The sequence below is a fragment of the Athene cunicularia genome, assembly GCF_003259725.1.
Source record: "Athene cunicularia isolate RWA chromosome 26 unlocalized genomic scaffold, athCun1 chr26_part2, whole genome shotgun sequence".
NCBI classification, from domain to species: domain Eukaryota; kingdom Metazoa; phylum Chordata; class Aves; order Strigiformes; family Strigidae; genus Athene; species Athene cunicularia.
The window spans coordinates 2513876-2540423 of NW_020799137.1; the positions used below are offsets into that span (position 1 = coordinate 2513876).

The following is a 26548-nucleotide window of genomic DNA, read 5'->3' on the forward strand; positions in this document are numbered from 1 at the left end:
GGTGGTGTATTCCCCACCCCCTCCCGCCCCCCGGAAGCAAAGCCCCCACGCAGTGTTACCGTACACAGACTATTTTATTCTATAATTTCCAGTTTTGGCTAAAAGCAGTTTAAAACAGTGCCCCAGAGCTGCCCAGCCATCCCCCACCCCCGCCTCAGTCCCATGTGCATTAAAAGCCCTCACTGCCCCCCCGGCACCCAGCCCAGCCCCCTGCCCCGGCTCCCACGAGGTCTCCCATGGGTGCAGAGAAGCAGGGGGTGGGGGGCGGGCTGTGCCCCAGTGTTCTGAGACTCCTGTGTCTCTGTCACACACCCCCAGGCTTCCTGGAGGAGTGCGGGGATGTGAGACCTGCCGGGGTTCAGCCATCGACACAGGGATGGTTCATAAACACCACTCTGACTTATTTCCCCACTCCCTCCAACACCCCCCCATGCCTGGAGTCACCCCAAACCAATGCCAGGAGCAGCTCAACACATCAAAAGCAGATGCTTCCACCTCCCAGAAGACGTTTCCTCGCTGCCAACAGCAAGGAGGCCAAGGGGGGCACCCCACGGCTTAATCAGAGTCTAAGTTGATAACGAGTATCTCAGGGCCGTAAATCGAGCGCTGAAAGCCGGTCTCAGTCAAGGTCAGTGTGAGGGCCCATTCGTGCATGCAGAACATCTCGTCCTCCTCACCAGATCTCTCCAGGGGAGCACGGCCGAACTCCTGCCGCACAGGAGGGAGGATGAGCCCTGGCCTTGAGCTGCCATGCCCCGTTCCCCCCACCCGGGACACCCCCCTTACCACGGTCATGCTCGGTAGTTGCTGCGCTCGCTGCGGCAGCTGGTTGGGGGGCAGCTCATGCAGGTAGAGGCATTCTGAATTGAACGGGCAGTGGCCTTGGTTCTGGACAAAAAACTTGCACCTGATTTTCCTGTGGGATTCAAAGCACAGTTGCAAGTGCAGCTCCCAGAGTGGCACACAGCCCACAGTGCCATGCACTCACCCTGTCCGGGCCCTGAAATTTTCGATGAGCTGCTTCTTCTCATCCACATCCGAGATCCAGTATTTGTTGGGGATGTAGTAACTGGAGGTGACCCGGCACTCTGGGCAGGCCCTGGGTGAAGGTGAAGGGTGCAGATGGGTGTCCCGAAAAGGGAGCTGGGAGCTCAGCACCCATGATGGCTGTTCCCACCACCACGGCCTCATCCAACATCCCTGTCCCCATCACAGCTCCCAAGCGCCCATTCCCAAAGGGAAGCCACTCCAATCCCAAAGCCACATTGCCAGACCCAAGGACGGATTTCAGGGTGCGGAAGGGGTGACAGTGACCCCCCTGCCACGTCCCCACCCCCACTCACTTGATGACGGTGCTCTGGAAGTCCCGGCTGCGGCGCCACTTGCGGATGCAGCCCACGCAGTATGCGTGGCTGCAGTTCGGCAGGATCCCAAAATACCGCTCGTTCGGTGCCCGCTTCTCGTACACCCGATCCATGCAGATGCCGCAGACCACATTCTCGCTCCGGGCTTTCAGCACTCCCAGGGGGACCCTGGCTGCCGCAGCCCCCTGCTCCTGGGGGACCTGCAAGCAGAGCAGCATTGCAGCCCCCTGGCTCCCTCGCTGCCCCGGCCTACGGGACTGACGCAGGGTGTCAGGGACAGCCTGGCTGCAGGAGACCCCCCAGTCCCACCTCCGCAGGGACAGTCCATGTCGCTGGCTCTGCCGCTGCCTCGCCGGGGTCAGGAGAATTTGGATCCAGTTCCAGCCCTTGCAGTTGGGAGCCTGCAGGCAGGAGAGCTCTTAGAGGGGAAAAGCTCATCTTGCCCCACCATCAGAGAGGCAGGCTGGCTGCTCAGGGGGGGACATAGGCTTAGAAGTTCAGGTCCCCACCCTAAAAAAGCTGCTAAAAGAGCTTTCCAGAGCCCAGAGGTGGAGGGAGGAGGATTTGGGTCAGGGGCAAACGCAAGCGCAGGATTCTCCCGCATCCCCGTCCTCTGGGCAGCCTAGCACCTACCTGAGGCACCCTGAGCTTGTGCAGGGGCAGATTCTCTGCCAGTGGCCCCACCAGGGACGTTATCGGGTGCTGGGATGTTGTCCTTGTCTTTCTCATCCTCCTCAACCGCCAGGCTTGCGAATTTGAAGGCCATGTGTGTCATGTTGGGAACAGGGTGTGCCGAGCTGCGCTGGGCTCCCCCCCAGCCCTGGGCCACTGCCGCAAGTGCACGGCCAGGCGGCGAGCCCCAGCGGCTGGGGGGCAGGGGGGGCACGGGGCCGTAGCAGGTCCCCACAGGCACCGGCTCCTCTTGGATGTGCTCATAGCTGGAGGAGCCCAGGGACAGACAGACAGAAGGTTCCATCAGCCCAGCATAACACTTCCTGGCTCCCAGCCCATCCTCGTGGCACCAGGCCCCCTCCTCACCACTCCTTACCCGCACCGCTCTCCGTAGCTGCAAAACCCTCTCTGGAAGAACCTGCAGATGTGGGCTGACTTTCTGTCATGCAAGAAGCGGCAGTTCTGGCCCCATCGACAGAATCCGCGGGCAAAATTCCTGATGGCCAGAGAAGCCACATGGCCGGGGGTCAGACCCCCTCCAGCCCCACTCCACCGGCCACCCCAAAATCTCCCCCGAGTACCAGCTTTGCCTACGTGGGACCATATTTTCGGAGCCCCCAGGATGGTGTCTGGGCTCAGGAGCCCTCACCAAGGGCAGAGCCCAGCGGGAAGCCAGGGCCCTCCCTGCCCCATCCAGCCTTATCTCCTGGCTAATTGCAAAGCAAACGAAGCCCAGGGCTGGGCTGGCTGAGGGGGCTTGAGCAGCCTCTGCCCGGGGCTGGGGGAGCCCAGAGAGAAACTGGGGGCACAGAGGGCTGGGGCAGCCCCTGCCTCCCCGTGAGGGCACAGACAGGGGCAGGAACCCTCGGGTTGGGGCTGGCAGGGAGCGGGTGCCTGGCTGGGGTACTGCAGGGGACCCCCAGCTGCAGAGGGGGAGCGAGCCAGCCAGCCAGGGTCTGTCCCCTCCAGCCCCTCACCCTCCAGGGGAAACAGGCAGGGGGGCCGAGGGTTCAAGGGAGTCACAAAGCACTCTGCCCCCACAGCGAGGGGATCACAACCCCATCTCCAGCCTAGCTCCCCCTTCTCCCAGCCGCCCCCCACTTCAACCCTACCTGCATAGTGGCCTCAGACAGCGCCCCCGGGCCCTCAACGCCTCAGATGCCACTCGTGAGCCCGGCTCCATCTCCTTCCCAGCAGCCAAGAGGGCTGGGCTACCTCCCAGGGCTATTTATGGCCTTGGGTGCTGCCCTGATTTCGGCTGGGATGGAGTTAATTTTCTTCCTAGTAGCTGGTACAATGCTGTGGTTTGGGTTTAGTATGAGAATGACGTTGATAACACACCAAAGTTTTAGTTGTTGCTGAGCAGTGTTTACACTAAGTCAAGGACTTTTCAGCTTCTCATACTGCCTGGCCAGTGAGGAGGCTGGGATGGGGGCGGGGGGGTGCAGGGTGGGTACAAGTAGCTGAGAGGAGACACAGCCAGGATAGTTGACCCAAACTGGCCAAAGGGATATTTTATACCATAGGATGTCATGCTCAGTTGATTAATTAGGGGTAAAGCTGGCTGGGGGACGCTGCTGCTCCCCACCATCACGTCGGCTTCACCCTTGCCCTGCTGCTCCCCTGACCCTGGCTGGACCCTCGGGGCTCTCCGTGCTCCATGATGTGTGGCAAAGGCTGGGGGCAATGGTACAGCTTCCCCGGGGGGCACTCAAACTGGGAGGGTAGATGGAAACCTGGGGGTCTGCAGCCACTCCCTACAAACTCTTGGGTGTTCAGACCTGGCTGAGAGCAGAGTCGGTGCCAGCACAAGGCTGGGATGTCCCTGAGCCCTTCCTCGCCCATCTTGGGGTGGCCATGGCCGGGCTCAGCTCGTTGCCCATCTTCACCCCACAGGAAGGCTACAGCAAAGATGTGGGACAGGGAGCGCTCAGCTCCGAGGCTGGGACCCTACTCATGAACAGTTCTCGCTGCCTTTAGGTTTGATGGTAGGAAAACCACAGGAGCTACGAGACCTGGGAATCATGGCAAATCCCTGGAAATCCCAGCAAATCCCATTGCTTCTGCTGGAAACCCTCCCAAGGGCAGCCCCCCAGGAGCCAAGAGAAATCCCACAAAGGCAGGCTGGCTGCTGAAAGGTTCTTAAATATTTAGTTCAGATTTATTTAAAGTCAAGTCAGTTTGTGGACACTATTTATATTATTAAAAACACTTGGAAGTTTGTATTTCTAGCAAAAATATACATTTCAGTTTGAGGGTTGTTACACTGTTGAGGGAAGAGCAAAAAGTTCCCCTGGTGATAAGCACGTGAGTCCCGCACGCCGGCCACGGTGGGGAATGCCACCGGGGGGCTTCGTGAAGGACAATTCCCCCAGGGTCCATCCAGCATACACACGTCTCCGGTGCCTTCCCCCAGAGGGCTTCAAAGTGCTTCAGAAACGGTAATTTATAACACCCCTGCGAGGTAGGGAGGGGAAGGGGCTGGGCGGGCAGAGGGTGGGGAAACTGAGGCACAGCAAGGAGCTGGAGGGTGGCAGCAGGGGCAGGTTTGGGACCAGTTAGCCCTGTGACACGGAGGGGAAGCCCAGCGCTCTTCACCTGCGGGTTTTAAAGGAATTATTGCACCAGGGAAATCTGCTACCCTGAAGAGGAGGAAAATAAAATAAAACCGACTAATTTGCTCCCACAACCCCTCCTTGGGAGTATCAGTATTTTAATAAGGCTGCTCGGGGCACACAGAACTACGAGCTGCAGATGGGTAAGTGCCACTTCTTAGGCCAGACACCATCGTCCCGAGAGGGGACCAAGCCCTTCCCGGGTCCGTCCTCTCTCCCGGAGCCCGGGTGGCGCAGGGGTCCTGTCCCGGTGCCACCGTAGTGTTTCACTCCAGCTGTGAGAAGCTACAATGAGGTGAAGTCCCAGAAGGGCTCTGGGTGTAGGCAGACCCCGAGGCCTGGAACTCTCCCCGCACTCGGGACAGTGGCCCAGGAGGACAGGGCAGCTTCCCTGACACGGCCATGCTCGCCAGGAAGCTCCTGCTCACTGTGAGCATCCCACCCTCTCCCTCCTTTTACAAATACTTGGCATTTATACTGTATTTTACAGCTGCAAAGCTCTGCAACCAATGTGCTTGCTGATCCTTGTGCTCCCCTTCCGAGAAGAGTGACAATCCAGCTCCCTCCAAGAAGGGAGGCTGAGGCAGGGCAGATAACAGAGAGGTCAACGTCCTTTCAGCATCGTGAACACTGCAGGCTGGCTGGGGCTTTCCCCTTGCCGGCGAGGCTGAAGGCTTTGCTTGCTTGGGTGCTCACAGGAGCCTCTGCTGCCTGCACTGCCCTGCGAAACCCCCGGAGCCCCCCGGGGCTGGGGAAGGGACCTGCAGGATGACCCCGACCAGCCCTCGGCCTTGCACAGACCTTCTTGGTTAACTTCTGCCTGTTCAGACCAGACTGGGGAAGCCCACAGATTCTGGCCTCTGCTCTGAAGGTGAATTTTTATGAGTCAAAGCCTTTCCCTCCCACCTGCCCATCCCTCCCTCTCTCACACTGAGGTGCCGAGGGGAGGCTCCCTCTGGAATGGGGATACCAGGAGCGAGGGCTCCCACAGAGATCACACAACCCCTCTGGGAGACAGGAATACGCCACGCAGGGAGGGGGTGCTGCAGCTGTGGGTCTCTGCTAGGACAGTCCTACCCGTCTTGAAATACTCTGGCTTTTCTTTGGAAAAGAGAGAAACATCCTTTCATTATACGCTGTCCTAGACTTGACGGCTCAGGACTATGTCTTCGGAGTGCAACACAAAAAAGAAAATAAAGACACGCTGTAAGCGCTGCTGCTGGCCCCACCGGCCACCCGCCCTGCGCTCGGGTCTCCTGATGACCAGAGCATCCCCCACTGACCCCAGGCTGCTGCAGAAACCCCACTGCCCGGGCCACGTAAACCAGTCGGCCGCTCCAGAGGCCCCAGGGAGCAGCTGAAGAGCTGAGCCATAGTAACGGAAACAGTAGCTTATGATTTGCCTTTGTAAATTTGTTAGTGTGTGTTAACGGAAGCCCTGGCCTAGCAGGTGGTGGCTGCAAAATCTTACGGCATCTTGCCCTATGTACCGTACGTCAGGGTCACGTAGAAAAAAAGTTTCCAGTAGAAGAAATGGAAGACGTGGGGAAAGGTTTTCTTTGTTTCTGTACAAAGAGTCTTGATGGGAATCCATGGCTTCATTCTCATAAATAACAGGTCCTTAGTACATGTCCTTGTAGATCTCCTGCAGCAGCGGGTGCAGAGATGTCTCTGTCTCCGTCTTCTTGATCTTCTGCACCAGCTGGGCGTGCTCTGTCACCAGCTGCCGCAGGTCGGCCATCTTCTGCAGCAGCTTGGGGAAGAGGTACTGGGCATCCGGGTGGTTAGATTGCAGGTGAAACTCCAGCGCTTGCAGGATGTTGTCTTGGATCTCCTCCACCTGCTTCACGTTCATCAGGCCGGGACGGTCTGTGGAGAGGAAGCAGGGTAGCTGTAGGGTTACGGTGTAGCCCTCCAAAGCACATGTTCCTCCTGGGGAAAGGGAGACCGGGACTGTAACCCACCCACCGTGACTCCAACCTTGTCAATTAGACAAGGGGAGAAGTGTGCCCTTGGACAACATATCCCCCAGCAGCACATGAGGAGATGCCGCTTCTACACTCCTTGTTCTTGGTCCAAGCTTGCCAGGCATCACCGCCACTGAAAAGCTTTGGTTTTGGAACCATTCGGTTCTTCTCTCAGCCCCCTAAGACACCCCTGGCTGATCTCAGGGCCAGCTGCAGCTCAGCTCCCGCCAGCCCAGCCCCAACCACCTCTAAGCATGGGAGGACTCTCCCTGACACCCACATGGCCAGGAGCACCCGCTCACCTCCGCACAGGATAATGGCAGCCACAAACAGCGACAGGTCACTGTCATCCAGCTCCAGCGCATTGAATTTCACAGCAAACTCAAATTTGGGCTCCATGATCTCGTTGAAGGGCTTGCGCAGGCTACGCAGGAACTCGCGGGTCACGAAACCGTTCCCGTTGGCCACCAAGAGCCCGTCCTTGTTCATGATAGAGGCCAGCATGGCAAAGATGGCCTCGTGCACCCCGTACTTCAGCAGAGTCACTTGGTCATTCAAGTAGAGGCCTATGAAGCTGGGGATGCTCTTGGCGAACTCGGTGAGCTCCCGCACAGTCTCCACTGTGGTGCACTGGCAGCGGTAGAAGACGTGCACCCCGATCTCCTTGTAAGGGGGAATGCCATTCACCAGCTGCTTCCACACCAGCCCCTTTTCTGCCTGCCACAGGGTGTCCATGTCGTGGATCACAAAAGGCTGCTTGAAAAAGAAGCAAGCAGTTAGGAACCTGCCGTGGGGACTCCAAATAACAGAATCTTAGAATCATCCGGGTTGGAAAAGCCCTTGAAGCTCCTCCAGCCCAACCATGACCCTCACCCTGACCGTTCCCAACTCCCCCAGATCCCTCAGCGCTGGCTCAGCCCGACTCTTCAACCCCTCCAGGGATCCCGGGGACTCCCCCCTGCCCTGGGCAGCCCATTCCAACGCCCAACAGCCACTTCTGCACAGAAATCCTTCCTCAGAGCCAGCCTGACCCTGCCCTGGGCAGCTTGAGGCCATTCCCTCGGGGCCTGGCGCTGGCTCCTTGGCTCCAGAGACTCATCCCCCCTCTCTGCCCCCTCCTGGCAGGGAGCTGCAGAGGGCCAGGAGGTCTCCCCTCAGCCTCCTCTTCTCCAGACTGAACCCCCCCAGTTCCCCCAGCTGCTCCCCAGCAGACCTGTGCTCCAGACCCTGCCCCAGCTCCGTTGCCCTTCTCTGGCCACGCTCGAGTCACTCAATGGCCTTTTTGGGGTGAGGGGCCCAAAACTGAACCCACTCATCAAGGGGTGGCCTCCCCAGTGCCGAGCCCAGGGCTCAGATCCCTTCCCTGTCCCTGCTGGCCACACCAGTGCTGACACAAGCCAGGACTGCTCTGCCAAGGCCACTCGCATTCGTCTCTCTGTCCCTCTGCCGTTCTCTCCCCACTGGGGATGACAGTGCCCAGACAATCTGTACCCACCCACAACAGCAAAAATCTGCAGAGTAGCGGGAATTCTCCCAGCCAGGAGCTGGACACGTAGAGCCAACCCGGCTGCAGCAGGGAACTGGCAGCATCTCCCAGAGAGCAGTCCCCACCTCAATCATGGCCAACCCCACCTGCCCTGGGGAGGGAACTTACTGGGGAGCTGCTGGCCTTTCCGGTCAAGATACCTCTCGCCTTCTTTTTGGTCATGTTGAAGTTTTTCAGGTAGGCATTGTAGATGTGCTTGGAGAAAGCTTTCAGGTCGGCCACTTGTGGGTTCTGGCAGCTGATCTCACTCGCCGTCAGCCCCGCCACCAGCTTCCTCTTCTCTGCCTCCGGCATGCGGCCGAAGCGGATTGCTGCGGGGGGCAAAGCTGTCGGGTCAGGACACCGGGGAGGACCCCAGGAGAGGTGTGCAGGGAGGCAGCAGCTTGCTCTGCCACTGCAGCCAGAGATCTGCTGGTGAACCCCTGCAGCTGCACAACATGGTGCTTCTGCAGGGCTGCAGCTCCTCGGGCATCGACACCACGAGCCATTTCTGCTGCCCATGCCAACACAGCCTCGCACTAAGCCCCATCGCCACTCCTCTGGGCTGCTGCACAAACCCTGCTTCCCACATGAACACCTCTGCTTGGCCAGTAACAAGATGGTTACACCTGGAGTTTTAAAAAAATCCCAGCACAGAAGAGCAATCTGTGTGTCCAGCTCCCTCTGGGTTAACCTATAAGGGACAGCCACGTGCCGGCAGTCAGCCTGTATGGTGGGAATGAACAGCCCCTTCTTGTACAGGAGAAAGGAATGAAGAGTCAAAAAGATGATTCTCTAGCAAGAAGAGAGCCACGGGACAAAGCAAGCTACAGAGAGCCCCCCTGTGCAAAGCCTTCACAGAAGGGCAGACAGCCCTGTGGCCAGCCGGGCCTGTGGCCGGTGGTGACACTCACCGTTATGTGACATGCCCAGCGAGAGGCATTTCTGGAAGCGGCAGTACTGGCACTTGTTCCGGTTCTTCTTCTGAATCTTGCAGTTCCTCTCGCACTTCTCGTACTCCAGCTTCATGCGGATCGTCCGGCGGAAGAAACCCTGCAGGCAGATGGCACAGAGGGGAATGTGGAGCAGGGGGATAAGGGAACAGCAGTGCTAGCACCTGTGGTTTGGGACCAGGCTGGTTTATTACCCCCAGAAGCCTCATGGAGGTTCTGCCGGGGGGCGAGGAGGAGCCCTGGGTCTCGACACAAGCAGAGTCTCTGTCTCAGGAAAAGGTGGTGCGGTTGGAGAAGGGGGCTGCAGAGGAGGAACCGTGGCAGGCAGCCCACGGTGCGGTGCCGGCGAGCCCCGTGTGTGATACTGCAGGCAGCCAGCAGGGAGGGATGGAGGAACGAGCTGCGGGCCGGCCCCAGCCTGCAGGAATGTCTGGCAGGACCTGGGCTGCTGCTGCAGCCCCGCTGGCATCTGCTGCGGGGAAAGAATTTCAGAGACACATCCAAGCTGCGGCCAGTGATCCCAGGGGGATAAACACACAGCTCGCTGCTGATCTACAGCACAGAAAGTATCTTTAAAAGCAAAGCTAGGGTCCCTGCGGGGACGGAGAGATTTGCCTTACAAAGTAAAGCATGACAGGGCAAGATTTGGGCCATACGCATCTCAGCTGCCTCCCTCTGGGATGGGATTTGTATGCCTGCCTGTGGTCCCCACACCCTGGACACGTTGCAAATGAGTTTCTGTACACTCACTCAATCCTGCATCTCTGGTTTGCTGCAAATCTGCTTGTCTGGAGAGATGGCGTGGACCCTGGAGTCTAATCTCTGCTCTCCCCAGGGCGTACATACCTTGCAGCCCTCACAGGCGTGCACGCCGTAGTGAAACCCCGAGGCTTTGTCTCCGCAGACCCTGCACTCCACGTTCAGTGCTCCCAAGGCAGCCTCCTCACAGCCCATCTGCAGTTGGTCCGACAGGGAGGGAGAGGAGCTTTGCGAAAGGTCTGCCAATGCACAAAGGGAAACGTCCTTTGGTGGAGTAGCCCCAAGCCCAGCGTGGTGTCCAACTCCCCCAGCCATGGGGCTGATGAGGGATTTGTTAACCCCCGAGATCAGGCACTGGCTGCAGGCAGATGCCATGCCCAGAGCCAAGTGGCCCCAGTGCGCCCAGCGGCTGACAGACTCCGCATCAATGCTGATTTCTTCCCTCTGGCATTCACATCTAGGCAATGAAACCCAACCAGCAAATTTTATAATCCCCAGCTGGCCGGCGGCTGGCACAGGGCTGCCCAGCTGGAACACCCGGAGCTCTGGAGGAGCCTCTTCAGCAGCATCAAACCCTCTCCCCGAGCTCCTACAATCAGTTTTCAGTGAGGACTTCAAGAAGTGGCCAGGGAAGCATTCTCTGGCACCTTGGGAGTCCCCTCACTCTGGAGCACTGTCCTTTTAATATCCATCTCCCAACCAACTGCCAGCAGCTGTGCGGTGACCGCAGAGGAAGAAACAAGCCTCTCTATAACTTGGCTCTTAATGCATTATTTCACAGAGGGAAGGGATTAAACCAAACTAAACTCCACTGAGGGGCAGCTCCTCTGCTCTTGCAGCTGAGCATGCTGCCCAGAGCATGTGGATGCCGGGATACTCCAGGGAAGGTCCACTCACCTGTGTAGCTGCTCGAAGGCAGCGAGCTGTCTGGTCCTCCACTTGGATCCGAGGCTCCGCTTGCCACTATCACTGCCTCTTCCTCCTCCTCTTCCTTGACCTCAGGTACTTCCTCCTGTAGTTGTTCCATAATTGATCACCCCTCAGTGCCAAGACTGCAATCCCTGTCATAGCTCTGGCATCATCCGCGTCTATCCGAGATGGACCCTACCAGGCTGTTCCTGCTAGCCTGTGGGACAAAGGGACAAACACCCACATCAGCTCCTTGTTTGCCTTAGTCCATCCCAAACATCCCCCAGGAGCACGCCAGCAGCAGGGCGGTGTGTAACCACGCTAGTCCTGCTCTGCCTTCTCTCCTTATCCAGGGAGATGAGCAGAACCCGGGGCCTTTTAAAGGTCACTGTAACATATAAACACTCAGGTCTCAAGAAAGCAAAATTTCACTGGAATTGTACTGAAAGCCCAGCAAACAGACCGCAGACCAGCCCAGATGCCACCCAGGGGCCTGGGCTCCCCAGCCTGCAAGTCCTACAGCAGAAACACCACCCCAGACAATGTCCCCCGGAGCCACTAGTGCCCTGGGATGTCATGATTGTAGCCAAGGCCGGGTTTGGCAGAGCCAACACCACCAGAAAGATTCAGGTAGGGCTGGCTTCACCCTCCCTCCCCACCCAGCCAAGCAGAGCTCGGATCAAGAGCAGCAGCTGATCAGGGCACAGCAGCTCTGTGCCCATGAGTGGGAGATGCTGGGGGAGCAGGGCTCCAGGCAGCAGCAGGCAGTGGCTGAAAGCCCCTGGCCCATGCAAGCCATCTGCAAGACCGATGGCTTTCTGCCGGCCCCTGTGCTCATGCTCCTTCCCATTAGAGCGCTGCCAGTTACAGTGTTTGTGTTTATTTTCACTCCTTGTGTTGTAACCGGCCCCGGCTCCTCTGCCAAGAGCCGCTGGGTTGAATGTGTTGCTGTTGCTCCGCGCAGCTGCCGGGCCCTGCTCAGCCACGGGGTCCAGCAGCGTGATGGCAACGGCCGCACAATCCAGCCAGTGTCTTATCCAGGGCTTCCTGTGGGAGGAACAGCCCCATCCTCCTCCTGCACGCTTCCGCTCCTTGTTTGCCTTAGTCCATCCCAAACATCCCACAGAAAACACAAGCTGTGCAAGCGATGCACAGCCGGTACCAGGACCATTGCAGAGCCGTTCCCACCGCCCTCCTCCCCATGCTGGATCTCACCCGAGTGCCCAGCTCATGCTGCAACATCCCGGCACTCATTTACCTCCAGATCCTCACGCCTAAACTGACTCTTCCTCCAGCAATTAGTATCTCAAGCCCAGTTTATATACTCAATTCCTTAGAGGAGCTATTTTTAAGTAGGGAAATACCCTCAGAAAAGCCACTGAAATCCAGCTTCCACCCGGAAAGCCTCAGTTTTCAGGCACAACTTAAACTGATGCAGCATCTTCAAGCCCACATCAAAGTGAAGCAACTAAGCTACTCGCAGGGGACTCGCCTGAGGGCAAGCCCCAAGCAGGAGGCTGGTCTGTGACCCAAGCACAGCGCTTGCTGGGGGAGGGCAGCAGTGACCCAGGACTCCCTGGGCTCGTTTTCCCTCCCACAGCAGACCCTCACACCTGGCACTTTGAACTTGAGCCACAGCCTTGGATCCACTGGAAAGCCGTCAACGCCAAGCAAGGTCAGAGCTCTCTGTGAGGTGAAGCAAACAGCCAAGGGAAGAGGATAAAACCTGTAAGCGGGTGGTTGAACGCAAACACGTCACAAAGCCAGGACAGAAGTCACCCTCTGGAGCCAGCACTGCACCAAAGCCTGGGTCTCCCGTGGGCAGGGGGGCTTTGCTTTTCCCCTCTATGCTGGGAATTCAGGCTGAGGCTTTGTTTCAAGGAGCAGTATGTTAGAGGCACCTAGCAAACACAACTGCCCTGCTCTCCTTTACAGCAGGAGCAGGCAGAGGGGTGCTTAGACGAGGGCAGAGCGCTCCCTTCCCGAGCCTCCGCAGGAGCACTAAGGGACCATTGAAGGGCTGTGTTATCCTTGGCCTCCTCCCACACATCCCGCATGGTGGGACATGGCACACAGGCAGGAAAACCTATTCATCGGAGACGGAGGGTAACGAGCTCCGTCGTTTCGAAGGCTATATATAAATGAATGTACAAACATCAGGAAAACGCTTTTGCCTGGAACAGCAGTTAGTGGGAGAAGCTTGTGGCAGGAGAAACTAGTCTGCAGTGGAAAATACATCCAGCAGCAATTTAATGAGCTTCTTATTAGCTCTCCTTTGTCTCTGGCATCCAGTACAGGACACTTGCTTCAAACCCAGCGCAGACGGAGGCCTCTGCTTCGCCCCAGGTCCCTCATGTAACGTTACTGTGGGAATAACGTGGGCACATTCCTTCAGCTGCATCCCTGCCACACTGTCCTCCATCCGCCGGGTCTGCTCAGGGCTGGGTACTCCTAGGGTGGCAGCTTGCTCCCCAAAACCCACCAAAGTAACCCCAAAACTGTGTTTGGAGTTGGTCTGGCTAGAGATGGGCGTGCAGCCCTGAGAAGGGGGAAAGCAGAGGGTGAGATGTGCACAGACAGCAACACCAGGCTCCAGCACACAGGCACGATGGGAACAATACGGATTCGGATCCCACCCTTCGAGAGCGGCTGGAGAGCCAGAGAAAAAGCTGTTACCAGAAGGCTCTGAAAGTATTGTTTTACTATCTCCTTGCAGGCCAAGAGTACAGGGGCCTGGGTAGAGGGAAGCTGCGAGAGCTGTTTGCACACCTGCCTTTCCCTTAGCTGTTCCCCTGTTTTCTAAACAGAGATAGAGGGAGAGGAGCAGGAAAAAGGGATTGATTCCACAGGGGAGGCTGCACCCCCGCCTTCGGCAGATGAAAGGCCAAGGCAGCCGCTGCCCGAATAAAAGGCGGGACCTGGCCATGCCTGCACACCCCGGCCTGGAGCTTGGCAGGGCCCCCCCAAGAGATGGGGTCCCCTAGCCCTACCCTCTAGGCCAGGGGCAGCAGCGTGGCAGCACGCAGAGACTGTAGAGATCTGCCAAGGTTTCACACACGCTCCTCCAGTTTCCTGCTGGCTCCGTGGTGCAGAGTGGGGTATGTTGGGAAGCTGGAGCTCCCCAGAGATTTGGCTGAAGTCTGTCCCTCTCAGCGACAAGGAGGGGCCTGCCCTGCCAGCACAGCCACAGGCAGGGTTGGCACAGCCCTGCATCTTTGTAGGATGGCACCAGGAATGGCTGAGGATGGCTAAAGGGCCCATGTCCACCCCAGGACCTCTCCTTGCATCCGGTGCCTCCACATCCAGCTGCCGAGCAGGCAGAGCCAGAGGAAGGATAATTTGGGTTTTCTCTCTGTGGCTGAAAAGCCACCCGACAGAGCACAGCACGCAAGCTTCAAGGTGCAGGGAGAAGGGCAGAGATTCCTACCTGGCATAGCCACCTCCTTTTTCTGTTTGGCAGCTGTCACAGGGCAGAGATGGAAAAAGAGGATGGAAACAAGGATGGGGACCGTGAAATTCCTTCCTAAGCTTCTCTGGAGAATCCAGCAAAGCTGTTTCCCTTCCTCTTCCCACAGGATGGGAACGAGCAAGAGGGCAAGCATCTCGTGACTTGCTCTGCCCTTGCCTCGATCCCTGTTCCAAGGAGCTTCAGTAACCCTGGCTGAGATATCAGGCTCCCTCCCGGGAGCCCGCAGCCGGCAGAGGGTGGGTTTGTTTGCTGGCTCCGGGCTTGGGCAGATGCCTGCTGCCTGCCCTGCTCCCACGCTGCAAACAGCACAGGCAACAGGTTTATCTTTACTAGAAGCAGGGGCTGGCATCTATACCGAGCTAAACCATATGGCAGGAATGGGGGGAGAGACAAGGCACAACGAGAGGAGGAAAAAAACAGGAATAAAAGTTAAAAGGAGACAAATCTTCAGCATGGACCCCCTGCAAGAAGGCAGTACTTCTCCAGAGCCAAGCAAGATCCAACCCGCAGCTTGTACCCCTTTGGCCCAATAGCTCCTCACCAGTGATAAGCATGTAGACCTCGGAGCCAAGTTCAGAGAAGCAGAAGCTGACAAACTGGTGAGGAAGTGCCCGCGGTCTGGGCACAGGAAGAGTGGTGGGGCAACGTGACAGAAAAGCCCAGTTTCTCACCAGTGTTCCGAGTCCTGCACGCAGAGCGAAGAGTCACAAGAAAGGGACGTGGGTTTCAACGCAGACACCCAGGCGCTGGCAGCCAGACAGCCACAAAATAAGAGCAAGGAAGTGCTTGTAATTAGAAGGACCTCATTGTTAAACCGGGTGTAGTTTCACTGGTGGTGAGCTCAAACAAGAGGTAATTTCGGTGCGCTCACAGGGGTGGAGAGAGGACACCTGCCCCTATTCCCCTCCAGGAGATCATAGATTTGTTTCTAATATATTTATACAGATGGGATTGACCAAGTCCCTACTGCAGTCTGTAAGTCAGTCAGATCAGCATTGTCTCAGCCCTGAGATCGGGGACATGGACAGTGAGGTACCCGACAGCAGCCTGTTTGGAACACAGTTGCCGATCCCTGGAGTGGAATGTGGTGCCAAGGCTCCTGAATGGCACAGAGAGTGCACTGCTGTTCCCCTGAGCGCTGACCGTGAGGTGCAGGCAGCGCTGGGCTGTTCCCCTGAGCGCTGACCGTGAGGTGCAGGCGGCGCTGGGCTGTTCCTCTGAGCGCTGACCGTGCGGTGCAGGCGGCGCTGGGCTGTTCCTCTGAGCGCTGACCGTGAGGTGCAGGCGGCGCTGGGCTGTTCCCCTGAGCGCTGACCGTGAGGTGCAGGCGGCGCTGGGCTGTTCCCCTGAGCGCTGACTGTGAGGTGCAGGCGGCGCTGGGCTGTTCCCCTGAGTGCTGACTGTGAGGTGCAGGCGGCGCTGGGCTGTTCCCCTGAGCGCTGACTGTGCGGTGCAGGCAGCGCTGGGCTGTTCCCCTGAGCACTGACTGTGAGGTGCAGGTGGCGCTGGGCTATTGTTCAGTCCCTGGGCCCAGCCAGAGCTGTTAGAGATAACCCCACAGCCACTGTCAGAAAAGATGGATCGCAACTGTTGCCGTAACATGGATGAAGAAATCCTGAACCTTAGACGAACTTTGCTTCATTATAATACCAAAACACACTTTCTGCTTGAAGGCTGCCTGCCTCCAAGACTGAGCACACCTTGGACACTCCCCCTGCACAATGGCAATGGCCTCACTCGAAAAGGGTGGAGATATGACAACTGAATTCTGAGAAGAGCAGATTCCTGATGCAGAGGTGAAGCAAGGTGTGTTACTAAGCATAAAAAGATGACTTCTGGACAATGGAAACTTCCCCACCAAGGACCATGATGATTGACAACGCAGCATCAGCTGGACCCGGGACCGTTAGGACGTTGTGAGATCAGCAGTGGTAGCTATAACCTCTCTCCCTCCTCTCTCTGAACTTAACTTTACTTTTTTCCTTTCTTTCACCCATCTCTAACTATTGTGTGCCACTTCACGGGCAACACAGAAAAGTTTCACTGTTTCATTACTGCTGTCCCCTTTGGTGTTGGGTCACCATTTGCACTTTCGAGATTCACGAGTCCACCGAGTCGACCGTGACACAGCCTGGATCTTGACACCACACGAGATCCATCCCTAGAAGACGGGAGTTTCCAGGCAAACAAAGCGCCAAAAAAGGTCCAAGTCACAGAGTTGATCTGCTCAAAGCAGTAGTTCAAGTCACTGTAAAAGAGGTCACCAGAAATTGCAAAAGAATTTACCATGGGAGGACTTCTGGCTTGTATTTTTATTCCTCTGGACAAAAATATTAGCCAAATTCACAGTCAACAGAAATGAATCCTTCTGGAAGGGGTGAAATAAGAACTCAGATCCTTGTATGGCAGCGCTTTCTGTGACGTGTAGCACATATTGAATCCACCAACAAAAATTGAACTGAATCCAGAAAAAAAAAAGTGATTGCTGCTTGTTGGCCATCATTTGCAGATGTCCCTTGGGTTGTGTCACTGCTTGGAATATCTGCTGATCAAGTACCAGCTTCTGTTCCTCCTCCTACATGTCAGCTACTACTAATAAAAGCTGAGCAAGAGCTAAGCAGATGCTGCAATACAGGAAAGGTAACTAAGTGCACAAAACAGGAGAGACAAACACGGAAAACATGTTTGTTTTTGTTCCTGAAAGATCAACATAACTCCTCATTAGCTAATGAGATCTCAGCAGCACCTACTACGCAAGTGCTTCCTCCCTTACTCAAAGTCTTGGCCGCAAGGCACGCTACACGCAGAACTAAATTACTAGAGCTAGCAAGGAAAAGCCCTTGCATGCAGCCCGGGCCAGCACTGACACTCAGAGCCAGATTCTCCCTCTTGAAGCATCTGCTCAGACATGGTGCCATGCTCCAGTCCAGTCTCGTGATCTTCTCTCCAGCACCAAGCTGTGTGGGCTATCTGCGTGTCACCCAGTAGGAGCCCAGCCGAAAGCCCAGGGTGCTGCCAGAGATGCTGTTACTGTGTTGCTGCTAATTAGTCGGGAACATGTGACAGAGGGTACAGGAGATTCCCTCGCTTGCCTGGAGCATCCAGGCTTGCCAGAATGAATCATATGAATCATGTATCTGCTGTCTGTTTTAACTTACCCACTTCCTGGACACTGAGTCCAAAAAAAAAAAAAAAAAAAAGAAAAGGTTACACAACTTGCTGAATTCTTCTCTTTTTGTACCATAGTTGATGCTGTCACCAAAACCAGGTCATGGTATTTTGCTCCAAAAGGAACTTCCTGCTTTCTCGCCTGTGTTGGGTTTCTTCAGAGAGCAAGAGGTATCGCAGAAACAGAAGCAAATCAGACTTTGGGCAATGAACTCACAACCACGTGTAACAGGGGGTTCTGCTGGGCTGCTCTTCTCTTGCAATTCATCCTCCAGGAGCTGCAGACATTCCTGGCTCCAGCAGCTCCAAGCACGCACCAGATGTGCTCTGAAATCTTGAGAGGGCAGATACTGGGAGAGGGTTAATGCTTCTACAGGAATCACCCCACCACACCTCTCCAGGAAGGACTCCCTGCCCTCTTCAGCCTCTGATGAGCCGGGCTCCTTGGCTGCCTTTTGCAGAAGGGGGAACAGCAGGGTGGGCAGCAAAACGCTGAGCGGTTAGTTCTTATCTGAAGTCCTGATTCACGACCTTCAGCAAATCCTGTCAACACCCACACCTCCATTTCCTTCATCAGCAAAAAACACCCAACCAACCACCATACCCCCAAAAAAACCAAACCCAGGACTTTTACAGTGCTTCCTTCCTGATCCTTTCCTTGCTGCATTAGCTCACAGAGACGGCATGTTTTGGAAGCGTAGAGGAATCCATCAGTGCCAAGTGCCATTGTTTATTCCCCTGTTATGGATTTGGCCACCTGTTAGCAGTCACGCTCGCAAGTCTGGCCCCCCCAGCCCAGGTCAGCACACCACACTGCTCGTGACCATCTTCTCTCGTTGTACATTCCTATACAAAGGGCTTCCAGGTCTACTTTCAGCAAATGGCTCATCCTGGCAATCACTGACTGATATTTGCGTTTTGCTGTCAACTCAGGACAGCCCAGAGCACCCAGGGGCAGGAGGGGCACAAGGCTCTGACCCGCTGCAACGAGGACCACAGCCAGGAAAGAAGCAGGTACCAGGAAGTTGACACCACCCAGGCTTCTTAGAGCTGGAAACAGCATAGAAGTGTTGCTATTTGAGAAGATCACTACGTCTGGTAAGGAAAACAATCGTCCCCACCACAGAGGTGGCTGTGAAGCCATGGCAAAGCTTTGGGAACAAGGCCACAAACCTCGCACACGCGCTGCCGGGAGAGGCAAGAGCGGCTCGTGGGGGCCACAGAGCTGGTTAAGTGGCCACGGGGGACTCTCAGCCCACAGGCTTGCTCTTGTCTCCTGGCAGGGACCCGCCGCCCAGCCCGGCATCTCCTGTTTGTGCTCCTGCAGCAGCCTCTCCACAAGTGCCAGCTTCCACAGCTCTGCTTCTTCTTTGGAAGTGCCAGAGAAGGCGTTTGGGATATATTCTTCCCTTTTCTTTATCATCCCGAAGGCGAGGAGGTTGGCGGCTCAGAGAACCCACCAAACCCCTGTAAACTGATGCTTTCCAAAACTCCTGAAGTCCTCTCGTGCTTTACTCCAAGGCACTCGGTTTGCTTACAGACCCCTTGTCGTCCCAAACCCGAGCAGGACATGTGGAAGGATCTGGTTTCGGGAACATCAGTAATTATAGAACAGAGCTGACAAGGGAGGAGCTCCCGGGAACTGCAACACCACTTCCCAAGGCTAACAGTGGGCACAGGGTGTTACAGACTTGGAGCAGCATTTAAATGGAAGACCAGGAAAGCAGCAAGTGGAACATGCTGTCACTGCACACGGGAGCACGGCTGGCAGCGAGCGAGGCCGTCATATGGCAGCACTGGACACACCAGGACCCATCTTCCGTTTTCCCTGAAGTCTCAGTGTCACTGGGACACCAGTAAGTGCCACCCCTGCTTTGGATGGGGCAATCAGTTCCCCAGAAAAGCAACGAGGGGTAGAAAAGCAGCAGCAGACCAACGCATCGCTCCGGATCATACACACGTGCGTGCAGCCTGCTGGCTGGCGCTAAATACCCAGCAGGCCAGTCAGTTTTATTGCTAGGCTGCCAGTGTTCCTGGTCCAGGGAGACACCCACAAAACCAGTAGCAAGCTGCGTCCTCTTTGCAGTGACAGAGATTTTAGATGCCATGGGCTAACCTGGAAAAAGAATAAATTAAAAAAAAAAAAAAAAAAAGAATCCACCAGCCTATAAGATTTGTTATGCTTACACTCAGACTCCTAGAAAAGTGCTACTGGTTTTGTAGACATTAGCAAAATATCCTGGGCACCAGCCATGCCTCTCTGATCCCAGGACGCAGCTGACAGTGAGCAATTATACCCAGGCACAAGTTCAGATGATTCAGCAGGGCCTGGGAACGCGCTCGCCAAAATGCTCAGAACAAATCACCATGTTCACTGCATCTCCATTTCAACCACAGAGCAGGAAAAAAGAGGAAGTCTGAGTTTGACTGCAGACGTCTCCGTACGGAAAACGCCAGAGAACATGAGGATAGCTTTGTTAGACAAACTAGTTCAACACCCTCTTAGGGAACTAGAGGGGAATGATGTTTCCTTACTATTTTTGGCTACGTTCACATAGCAAGAGCTGACTGGAGGAACAGAGGTTTCCCTGCATTTTCAGCAGTGGTATGAGCAGCGATCATGTCAGCGTGATCCTGCCAAGACTCCTCTGCCAATTAGAGGATCTCAGTGTGCTCTGGCCATTTGGATTTCTGCCTCAGCCCCTAGAAAACAAAATGCTTGAGGAGAGCATTGGCACCTTTCATAACATCCTCACATCTCTGGCACCACCTTGGGGGTACGGAGAGAGCAGCAGAGGCACACAGCAAGCCAACAACTACCACTTCCCAACACAGCCAGCTGCCAGGAGCTCAGCGGGTTCCACCAGCTCCAGCCCCAAGCTTGCGCTCACCACCAACCCTTTTCCAGAGATCCCCGTGTCCCTGAGTCCCACAACATGACACCTACCCCATGGACATGAGAACCCACAGATTTTTTTCAGAGATGTGGGTCTCAGGCCTTGTGGGGTTAACAACCTTCAAGGTCCAACAGCTCTAGCAGAATCCATATAACCAGCTGAAAGGTGAAAAGCAGATTTGGGCATTCTCAGAAATATTCCAGATTTGCATTAAGATGAAATCAGGAGTTGCATTAAAAAAATGTTTGTAAAAAGTCAGGCAGAATAGAGATTTGAGCTTAGGTTCCCATCACTGAGGTGACTGCACAAAATGTTGCTTCTTTTGAAGCCATCTCACCCATCCTCTGTTTGGCCTGACAAAGCCTTTCCTAATGACACATTTATTAGGCAGTAGTATGGTTGATAGTAAAGTCTGTCTCAACAGACTGTCAAAGAAATTCTTCCCTATCAGCTCAGGTAGGAAAGCTCATCTGCCCTTTTAAACCACCAGAACTGTTCCCTGTCTCCATCCCACATCTCTGTTACAGGGTTGAACGTGCATGTTCTGGTTTTTGCCATTTCAAATTCTAGTTCCCAGGCGAGGGCAAACCAGCAAATGCAGCATGAGGGCAACAGTTCTAGTTAGCACGGACATTATGTGGCTGTTGCTACCCACAAGCCTCAGAGATGTGCTCTGGCTTGACGCAGCACCTCAAGAAATGTTTGCATTTCTGGCTCGTGCTTTTATCTCACCACGTCCTCCCTGGTCAGGATTCCCCTGCAAACCACAGCCTCTGCAAAACCCAAACCTTCGACGAGCAGAACCCGTCCACAGGGATCCCCAGAGAAACACCTCGACACACACACGTACATCAGAGCCCTTTGCCAAGGGGTGAGAAAGTCCTGACCCAAATGATCTCAGATGCTCACCAGCTCTTGGCTAAGCCTTGGAGGACACAGGCATTTCCCAGATACTATGATTATAGCAGTGAATATTAAGAGCATTTCAAGAAGTCATCCTGTAACTAAGATACAACTCAAGTCAGTTGTGCTCTGAACCCTTCCTGAAACCAAGCAGGGCTCCAGTAAACGTCATCCCAAAACATTTATTTTGGGGAAGACACATTTTACAATCTCCTTAACCAAAAGGCTTCATATTGGCATTAGTCCTTCCACTCTAAACCCTGCTTTAGTCAAGTAATTTCCCAGGCATTCTGCCAACGCAAGCATATTTCATAGTATAAAATAAAAAAAAAAAATTAGTTCTACAGAAAAATCTTACTTGTACTCACTATGGAAATCACTTCTGCTTGTCTAGACCTTCCCAGAGTCTCCAAACTTATTGCAGCAGTGATAAGCAGGATATCTCTGAATAGCGACACTTCTAGAAAAGCAGAGATTGCTCTGCAGCGCCTGATGAGAAAGCAGCTACACAGCCTGACAGATGTGTGGCTATCAACAAGGGCAGTTGTTCCTACTACAAAGCAAGGGAGCCAATAGAAACCACAAAATAAGCCAACATCTCTAAAATTTCATAGTCAGGGCAAGCCAGGCTGGGCTCTGGCAGCAAATAATCTTTCAGGCATAAGCACTGTAACATCATCTCATGCAATTAAAAAGTCATTTGTATGTCAGGTCCCATTGCATGAAGGAGCCCAAGAGTCTCTTGTTGTGCTAATTCCACAGTCTCTAAGAACATTTGCAGATTTCCAGCTCATAATTCAATAGCCACAGACACAATATTCTCCGAAAGGCAACAAGATGTACTGTACAAAAATACGTATTTGTCAACAGGCAACACGCTAGAGGGACGGAGACCATTAACATCAGCAAGCAATTCTGCACAACAATGCTCCTCTGATCAGCAAAGCCTCATGTGGCTCATTACAAAATCCTTTCCACACGCTGCGAAGATCCTTGGAAGTCCACGTCTCGAATGCCAGAACAGAGACAGCACAACAGTTGCACAAACTTGACACAGAAAACCACAGCTCTGTCCAGCTAAACACCTTAGGCGTCTGTTGCGGCAAAAAGAAATCCACTCCCTACATGCAACCAGCCACAGCACCAGTAGAAGCTACATGCAACAGTGAAGATTTTGGGGCATCACTTCAGAGGTCTGAGGGCAGGACGGTGTCTGCCCGAGCCCGTGCTGAGCACCCCCTCAAAACCCCTGTCCCAGCTCGGCTCCAACCCGCTCAGCTTTGTCCGCGCGAGGCGGTTACGCAGCGACAGCCGGTATCGATGCTGTTGCCAGATTGCCTGGCTGGATCGTTAGGTGATTATTTACCCAAGTAAAGCCCCCGATCTCATGTGCCCTCCCCAATCTGCAAGAGACAATTTCAGTTGTAAAAACCAGTGAAATAATCAAATATTAAGTCGCTATAGTTGGACGGTAACAGTCGGCTTAAAAGAACAGGATTAGACCACGATACTCACAGCATACTCCTAAGCGTAATTCATAAAGATCATATTCCGAAACTGAAAAAATCATATTCAGAAACTGAACAAAACTAAGGCATAGAGTTTAAATTTAAATATAATTAAGAAATATAAGAAAGGTTAAGGTCAAGAAATTTAAGAAAGTTGAAGCTCAGGGACAAAAGCGAAACTTGCCAAAAGCAAGTCGCACTTCCTAGGCTCTTCTCTATCCCAAGTTTCTAAAAACACACATAGGAGAAGTGCTTTGCTTGATGGCCCGCGTGCGACGGGGAAGGGTTACCTCTCCAGAGCAGCTGTCCCCGTCTGCCTGTCCCTGAAAGCCACCGTTCAGTTACCATGTCAGCACGGAGAGTTGAAAACCCGAGTAATCTGCAAGAGAACACAACGCGAATTTCCACGGCTGTGCTGAAGGCCAGATATTTATGCCGCTGGGAGAACTGGGCTGGATCCAGCAACAGCTCTGAAATTTAAACACACACTCCCTCTACCGCACGCTGAAACCATCGGCTGCGGTGACTCCCCGCGGGGGGCTGGGGGGCAGCAGTGTGTGACTGCAGCCTCTTCCCTGGGCTCTGGAGCTTCTGCAAACCAAGCAGTGGAGCAAATCCCCTGGTGTCCCACCAGAGACCGACCCCTCACCAGGCTTTGAGCATCAGGATGTCACCTTTGCCTCATGTCACACGCAGCCAGAGGCCGATGACCCTGAGCTCTTATGACAATGCATGAAGTTGATGCTAGAAATAGGTCTGTGGTGGCTATAAGGTGGCTTGTTTACTCAATCCACCCTTAAGAGGCCAACAGAAAGTTACTGCAACTTTAATGAACTTCCCTCTCGGGTGGATGAAACTTAAGGATTCGACAGAGTTCATTCACTCTTCTTGGTTTTCCTGATAACTTTGCAAATAGCCTTGTATGAATTTCAGGCTCAGGAGAGAAGTAAGAGACCAATGCTGAAAAAAAACCCGGCTTATGAGGCTTTGAACTAGAGGACTTAGAGAAAATATGTTCTATATTTAGACACAGTTATGCAGACTAACTGGACTAACATATTAAACAAAGATGTTGTGAACATGATGCTACTTGAACCCATGTACCCTCCCTGACATTACCCAGGCTTAGCTGCTCCTCCCACCCCAATGGAAAAGCCCCGTTTCGTATTGCTCCCTCCACCACGGGATGAGTCGCAAGGCAGCGGAGCGCCGGCAATGAACCTGGCATCACCAGCCCCCCGCCGAGAGGGGCAGCTCGGCAGCCAAGCCACAAGCTCAAGGCAGAGAGGGAATCCCACTCATCAGTGACACACACCCTCTGCACCCCCCGGGTCTGACACAGCACCAGAAGTGGGTGACAAAAGAAAGCAAATCCCCTGCCCCAAAAGCTGAGGCTCCTGGCACACTGAGTGTGGAGGGCGTTTCCTACGTTGCCGAGCAGCCCATGTACATCCAGGGGAGGGTATGAGTGTGAAATCCAAAAAAATAACCCCAGTCCCTTGCATTGAAGCATCATTGGCATCAGGATTGTTCTTTCTCGTGCGACATAAAAATCACAGCCCCCTCTTGAAGAAAGCGATTGCCCTGGGTTTACAGGCAGAGACAAACCTCCCGAAGGTCAGTCAGCAAGGGAGGGAGCATGGATCCAGCAGCCAGCCCTCCGCTTTAGTGGGGCCATAAACCCACACACAGTAACTTCACTTTCACAGTGGGACGTTAAGGCTACAGCCAGTTTCTCATCCCTGCTCACCTCCCAAAACGGAAGGTAGTTTTTCTAAACACCCCAGACAAAGTTTTTCTTTAACCTTCCTGATGAGGAACAATAATAAAGTCATTACAGCCCCACTGGCACACCAGGAGCGGGCTTTCTTCATCTCCACCAGCAATAAAACCTGTCCCTGATTTAGTAATAAAGTGTAACGTTGACACTGTCAAGGAGGGCATGAATCACACCCTGAGCTCTCTCCCACCGCAGATCTGAGCGCTTTGCTGCTGCTGCCAGAGATCTGAACATTAAAACTAAATTACTGGCTCACCTCGTCCTGCTCACAGCTAAATGCCAGGGCATGCCCCATCGCCATCACACACAAGGTAGTACTTGCACCAGCTCAGCAGGGCACGGAGGGAACCTGCCAGCACACCCCTCCTGAAAGCTTCCTCTTGTATCCCAGGCTGACACACGGTAAGTCATGGAGAAAACTCCCACCTCAGCACAGCCTGGAGCACGTTTATACCAGAAGAGGAAAGGGATTCTCTGCTGAAGGCAGCAAGGGAGTTTGTACCAAGAGAGACAGCAGCAAGGGGAATAGAAATGAGAAATGGGACATGGGCTGCTTCAACCAGCAGGCCACCGGTTCAAGAGGTCCACACTGCTACCAGCCTTGGGCCTCCCCATTATCCTCTCTCCACACTCAGATCCCTCTGCATCGTCACAACGGACGTTGCCCGGACCCTGTGGCTCACCCAGAGCCTGCCTGCCTCTCTGCCCACCCACGGCCCATTCACAGGGGCTTTCCCAACACGTGGCGGCTCAACAGAACAATTCCTTCCTGCAAGCACGATTGTCACTCGTGTGCAAGAGGCCTCTTAGCACAGCTGTCGAAGGGGAAGGTGGCCAAAGCTGAGCTGATTTACACCAGGACGCTGCTTGAAGCCTTGCAGATACAATACAGTCGATGACAGACTGATGCTGTGGGAAAAGCATAGATGGGATTGTCACAGAGGGCGTGTATTCTCTCTTGCTCCACTGACAAGCTGCATCTTCAGCTGCTTTTCCTTTCTGTGCTTTGATTTTCCATCCAGGGACACTAAAACACACCTACCTCATAAACAGGTTTTGTACCTTAATTCACCAGCTTCTGTAAATAGGTTGGAGGCTCTCTGATCATAAACAAATAGGGCTGTTAAACATCACTTGAGGTGAAGTCAGTGCACACAAACTTTTGTAAGTACAGCAAGGCCAGGAGGCATTCTGACCACAAGAAAAAGGGGAGGTCAAAACTCATCTGGGGAGAAACAGCCCAGTGTAACAACAGGATCCTAGCTGGTTATAACAACAGAGCTTGGAGCTAGCCAACACGGAAGAAAAAAATGCAACAGGTTGGTAGAACAAAAGAAAGGAGGGAAGCAGGAGGTGAAAGAAAATTAGATCTCTTGCCACCTACTTCTGCATGCTCTTTTAACTTTCACCTAGGATTTTTTACAACTGCTTTGAAAGCTAATTAAGAGTTACACTGAACCCAGCCAGCATGTGGGTACAACCTTCCTGCATTCAGCTACAAGCGTTCACAGCGTGGGATAAGCGACCTTGTGCAGAACTCTCAAGTGCTTTAGAGCTATTTAATAAAGGTGGCAGTACTCCTGCTTTATAGGTGGAAAAAGCATGGCACAAAAAGTAAACATCTCTTATCTGGGATCTTGGGGAAAGCAGGAACCAAATGTGGAGATATGCGGGATGAGAAAAGGAATCTCAGATCCTTTCTCCTCAAGCAACTCCTCACCTGATGCCCCACTGATGGACCATCCTGACCCTCTTGCTTCTCAATCCAGCTCCAGACCCCAGCAGTGCCCCTCACTGGTACCCTAAAACCACAGGCAAACCCCCCTCTGCCACCCCACCCCTGGGAAAGAAGAAAGGCAGACTGTCTCCCCCAGCCTCTCCATTCCATCTTCCCTGATTTCTCAAGCAGGAACAAGAGCCTGCACCCTACAGCCACCGAGATGTCCCTGCCCTCCCAGCCCCCTCCAGATCACTGCCCCCAAAGGCCCTCACTGCCTCCTCAATGCTCAGACCTGAGCCACCAGAGCTCCTGCTCCTCCCCCCCCACCCCCTCAGAAAC

General features: G+C 54.3%; 2 protein-coding genes across 3 annotated transcripts in view; both read right to left on the reverse strand.

Annotated features, from left to right (window-relative positions):
- FANCE (FA complementation group E) overlaps positions 1-6650 on the reverse strand; it is an 11493-nt gene extending 4843 nt beyond the window's left edge. Inside the window, exons 1-2 of the mRNA XM_026864419.1 lie at positions 6646-6650; positions 2419-2420 (exon numbers count right to left, since the gene is read on the reverse strand). The gene's annotated coding sequence lies outside the window, so the exon portion shown is untranslated. The remainder of the gene's footprint in view (positions 1-2418; positions 2421-6645) is intronic.
- Positions 4180-23669, reverse strand: PPARD (peroxisome proliferator activated receptor delta). Of its 2 annotated transcripts, none has more exons than XM_026864423.1 (8): positions 23495-23669; positions 23000-23088; positions 10753-10981; positions 9943-10094; positions 9058-9196; positions 8273-8475; positions 6921-7371; positions 4180-6520 (listed from the first exon to the last, which is right to left on the reverse strand). In XM_026864423.1, exons 3-8 carry the CDS (start codon positions 10880-10882, stop codon positions 6273-6275), a joined length of 1323 nt encoding a protein of 440 aa, XP_026720224.1. In that variant the 5' UTR covers positions 10883-10981; positions 23000-23088; positions 23495-23669; the 3' UTR covers positions 4180-6272. The 2 variants fall into 2 exon arrangements, with proteins under 2 accessions (XP_026720224.1, XP_026720222.1); XM_026864421.1 differs by having other exon boundaries at positions 6921-7374.
- Between the last annotated feature and the right edge of the window lie 2879 nt (positions 23670-26548).